This window comes from Sinocyclocheilus rhinocerous, unplaced genomic scaffold (genome assembly GCF_001515625.1).
Source record: "Sinocyclocheilus rhinocerous isolate Xijiao unplaced genomic scaffold, SAMN03320098_v1.1 scaffold1097, whole genome shotgun sequence".
NCBI classification, from domain to species: Eukaryota; Metazoa; Chordata; class Actinopteri; order Cypriniformes; family Cyprinidae; genus Sinocyclocheilus; species Sinocyclocheilus rhinocerous.
In genome coordinates, this window is record NW_015630974.1 from 186,253 (window position 1) to 191,290 (window position 5,038).

Here is a 5,038-nt window from a genome sequence, read left to right on the forward strand (position 1 = left end):
ACATGGAGCAGCATTAACTACACAGAGCCGTTGTTCACCGACAAGCTGCGCAAAACATGATCGTGGTTTGGTGCAGCTTGTCAGTGAACAACGGCTCTGTGTAGTAAATGCTGCTCATGTGAAAGCCCGCAGGTGATGGAGATTTACCGCTGATTACAGAACCGGCTTTACTGACAAGATGCGCGTTAAATATCGCATGCGATTTATCGTGCAGCCCTACACCAAATACACAAAATAATGTTCTTTTTAGCAGCATCATATGACCCCTTTAAATAGCATGATGCTACAGTGTGAATGAATGGTCACGAAACGCGCGTTTTCTTGGATGCCTCGCCAGAGTCAATCACCAGCACATGATTTAGGCACATCAAGCATGCTGCACGCTTACTGGCTCACTGACATTGACGAGATTAACCCCTTTAGGTATCGAAATTTGGTCCCGAGCGACAAGATATTTTTTGATACTCGATAGTACCGACACAGTTCGGTCGGTGCCTAAAAGTATTGAGCTCGATACCCAGCCCTAATTATAATGACTTTAATCTCGAGATGGTTTAATTTTTTTTTTATTGCTTGGCCCTAATCCTCTTCCGTAGTAATGTAATCTTGTTAAAATGGATTTCATAAAATTGGTATCGAAAAAAGTATCATTCAGGAACCGGTATTGAAGTCAAGGTATCAGTATCGATATTGAAAATTTTTGACCGATACCCAGTCCAAGTTATAGATGCATGTTATTACAAATACTCCCTGTCCAAAGCTTTTAATTGAATTTGATTTCTTTTCTGATTAGTGATCGGGAACAGCGAGAGCGAGAGAAGGCTCTCAGTGATTTTCGCACAGGCCAGTGTCCGGTGCTGGTGGCCACGTCTGTCGCTGCCAGAGGTCTGGACATTGAGCAGGTCCAGCATGTTGTGAATTTCGACCTGCCCAGCAGCATCGATGAATACGTCCATCGCATCGGAAGAACTGGACGCTGCGGGAACATCGGTCGGGCCGTGTCCTTTTTTATCCCAGAGTCTGACACTCCATTAGCTCGCTCTCTGGTCAAAGTTCTGTCAGGGGTTCGTACTTTTCATATTCCGTCCAAGGCACTTAACAGCAGTGTTTATTCTTTAATTATGCAATCTTATTTAATTGTGCACATTCATATTGTGCCTATAAAATTACTTTATATGAAGAACAGATTTAAATTAGGTTTTTATCCACATAAATATTGAGCAATGCAAAAACAGAGCACGTTAAATATGGTCAATGATCAAATGTGTGTGCTTGACATTCTACAAAAAACATTGGTTTACCATATTTTATGTGCTCACAAATAAAAATAATGGAATATTTTTAATGATAAATGTTGCAGATTCTGTGTGGGAATGTCCAGTACGCACAGATCTCAATAAAACTCCATTAACTTTCATCTCTCAGGCCCAACAGGAGGTTCCCAAATGGCTGGAGGAAATTGCTTTCAGTGCTCATGGGACAACAGGCTTCAACCCTCGTGGAAAAGTGTTTGCGTCTACAGACACTCGGAAGGTATGCATATCACTTCTCATGTGACTGCCTGAACCCCCTTTTTGAACTTAATTTGTAGTAATTTGATGCATGTCTCCCTGGCTTTTGTTTTTAGGGGGGATCCTTCAAGACGGATGAGCCAGCACAAGCATCTGCCCCAAGCCCAGCAGTGGCTGCAGATGACGAGGAATGGGAATAACCACTTAAACCTCATGTTCTATTATGTAGATTTATTTTTATATTTGTTTATTCATTTCTCCACATTGTTAAAATGTTGAATGATGAAGGTAGCATTGCGGTAAAGCAAAAAAAAAAAGTCACATTCTGAAAACTGTAGGTTGATCTGTAGGACAGAGTATTAATCAAGACATACCTTTTAGCAGTTTGGTTTGAATTAATGACCTGATTTTTGTCTCACTTGTTTTGATTTACAGGCACGTCTGGATTAGTGGATTTGTTTTGCGTTATCACATTAACACTTTGCTAAGAGCGTATTGAGCTTTGTGAGCCTTTATCTGAAGGTCTTTCCTACAGTTGTACCGTATCAGTCAGTTCTGTTGTTAAATGTGACAGTTTGCAGGTTGTTTTTCTTGACATTTTTGTCTTAAAGCCAAAGTATACAATTAAAGAAGCTTGTTTTGCTAATGTATCTTGCCAGCTGAAGGTAAATAAAGTGATTGTTTACCAGTCAACTTAGTATTAAAAATTTATTCTTGCTAAAATTTCACATTCAATATTTCTTGTGACTCGGCTGTATCATGGATCAGTGCTTCTCCACTCAGGGAAATGTCTAAAAATAAAGATGGAAACTGACATTTAATTTGTTTTCTCAAACAATGCAAGTTTGATTTAAAAGTGTTGATTTCTAGACCTTAAATGTGATCATTAACAGCAAACCGAAATGAAAATAAATTATTTTATTCATATATTGGACCTTCAATTTTATGTAAATAAGATTTGTCTTTACCAAAGAATCTTGAGCATGATCTGATATGTCAAGTATAGCTGCACTTTTAAGTTTGTTGTATTTGTTAATTGAGGCAATTCTATGGTATTGACAATTGATTTACAGCGATTCAGTGATGCACCTTTCCCTGAATAGGACGTTACAGCTATTCTCTTTAATGAGAGAATCTCAGTTTGGGGTTGACCATAGTGGAATCTACATGTTCACTTAAGCATTTTAAGAGAGCAATGACAGTAAGATCAGATTTCTCGCACCGTAACCCTTTAACCATAGAATCTGGTTAGTAGTGGCAAGTGTTAGTCCATTCCGCTATGTATGCATCAATACAGTTTTAATTTTAGGACTGCTATATAATACAGTTCCACTTCCCGGATTTGATTGGCTGAGTGGCGGTGTACTGAAATGAAGAGGCCAGAGTAATAGTAGACCTGTTTACATATCATCATTCAACACTGTAGGTGTTAATAATGGTCTCAGACACGAAGATGAGCTTTTCATTTCATCAAGCTGATCGCTAACGAAAGTCCAATCTTTTGTCATCTATGCCGGTTGCAAAAGACTGACACAAAACATTATCCATAACGCTCCGGTTACTAATGTAACCTCGGTTCCCTGAGATAAGGGAACAAATGTTGTGTCACTGCCTGTTTACAATGTTACTGAAGCCTGATTTGTTCACATTTGTGTAACTGCACAAACCAATAGCGCTCTAACCTGCCAAAAGGGGAGGAGCCAATCGCTACATAAGTCGGCTCAGAGCGTCATTTCATCAGAATCTTTCGACTGAAGAGACAGTCATTGATTTGTGTGCAGCTTATAGCACAGCAAGCCATGCAACGCTCATTCTGGACAGTATATCTGCCCCTAGGTTCAGTCTGTCCAACACAACCCCTTTAAGGCTGGCAGGAAGGTTTTCACGGCCAGGCAAACTGCCATCATCTTGAGGCAGTTGATATGCATGCATGACCAGGAGCTCCCCAACCCAAATTGGATGCTTCTGTTGTAACTACCCTCCTGAAAGTCAGTCCCAGCTGAATGCCTGATAGAAACAGTTGTCCAGGGGGCCACATCTCTGATGCAACGATGGGTTACCCTGATATAAGACCGGCCCAAGCGCCAGGCGTGGGATGGAACACGGGCTTTGAGCCAGTACTGGAGAGGCCGCATATAGAGCAGGCTTAGAGGAATCACAGAGGAGGCAGCCGACATAAGGCCTGAGGGGTCGTGAAGTCCCTAATTTGAATGACGCCACCATGAGCTTTGCTGTCCTGTACCAAAGTCCTCTGAAATGAGGCGGCCTGCGAACGAACTGGAGCGAGTAACCTTGTTTTATGAAATTTAGAACCCAGCTAGATACATCCGGGATGGCTTCCCACGCCTGGATCCGGATGGCAAGTGGTTCTATTTTTACGAACATTTTGAGTATCATGCTTCTTTTGAGTATCCTGGTCCGATATCACAGCGGTAATTTGCTTGGGTACGTGCTGAACTTGAAGGACGTGCCCAGCTAGAATAAAATCTCCAACGCTCAGAAATGGTCGGCGGGGTGGAGAATGAGCTTTCATCGAGGGAGTTCCGGCCTCTGCGAGAACTGACCCTCTCCTCTTGGCACTTCGGGTAGGGATACCGTCTTGCCATCCGGGGGGCGCTGCTGAAGCCCAGGCTCAGATTTTTGCTGGGGCTGAGGTGGCACCGGCTTTGCAGGCTGCTGAGTGGAAGGGGTCTTCTGGCGACTTGAAGCAGCTGCAGCACTGGAGCGCTTGGGCAAGAAGTGACGCAGAGCCTGTGACTTTTTCTGTGACTCAGTGAAGCGCTCAGCAAACCCGTCCATGGCAGGGCCGAATAGTCCCTTGGGCGAGACTGGTGAGTCGAGGAAGGTGATTTTCTCAGTGTCCCTGATCCCTGTAAGATTCAGCCAAAGGTGGCGCTCCAGCACCACTAAATTAGCCATGGCATTGCCAATTGCCTGCGCCGTTGTCTTGGCGGTGCGCAGAGCCAGGTCAATCGCCTTGTGCAGCTCCTTGGACCGGGCCGGACTCGTTCATGCTTCAGAGAAGTTTGGCCTGGAACACCTGGAGCACCGCCATCGTATGCAGCCATGAGCCAGCCTGGCCGGCCACTACATAAGCCCTGCTGGCCAAGGCCGATGTCATCCTGCAGGGCTTAGATGGGTGCACTGCAAGGGCTTTTAATCTAGGGGCCGATGGTGGGCAGCAAACGGGGGAGCTTGCTGTAACCTCTGTCTTCAGCAGCATCAACGGTGGTGAGAGCAGTAGAAGTGGAGGGATTAACACGGGCCAAATAGGGGGAGTTCTTCATGAACTGCAGGCAGGAACGGGGCGGGCCATTGACGGGAGGAACAGGAGGCCATGGGTGGGATCTTCTGGAGCTGACCAATCCAAGCCGAGATCCTCCACTGCCTTATGCCGAGTTCACACTGCACGATTTTAGCCCGATTTTTCACTCGCCGACAGGTTTTGCAAAATCGCCGACAAATGCCCGAAATCGGAGGCAAATCGGTGCTTGTTCACGCGAGTGACAATCACGCAGTGTGAATTA

At 44.5% G+C, this 5,038-nt stretch overlaps 1 protein-coding gene across 1 annotated transcript in view; it reads left to right on the forward strand.

Moving 5' to 3' along the window:
- LOC107740783 (probable ATP-dependent RNA helicase DDX4) overlaps positions 1-2,399 on the forward strand; it is a 48,634-nt gene extending 46,235 nt beyond the window's left edge. Inside the window, exons 22-24 of the mRNA XM_016553284.1 lie at positions 794-1,064; positions 1,426-1,533; positions 1,628-2,399. Of these exons, the coding sequence (XP_016408770.1) occupies positions 794-1,064; positions 1,426-1,533; positions 1,628-1,711 (463 nt within the window). The 3' untranslated portion in view covers positions 1,712-2,399. The remainder of the gene's footprint in view (positions 1-793; positions 1,065-1,425; positions 1,534-1,627) is intronic.
- Positions 2,400-5,038: the final 2,639 nt, after the last annotated feature.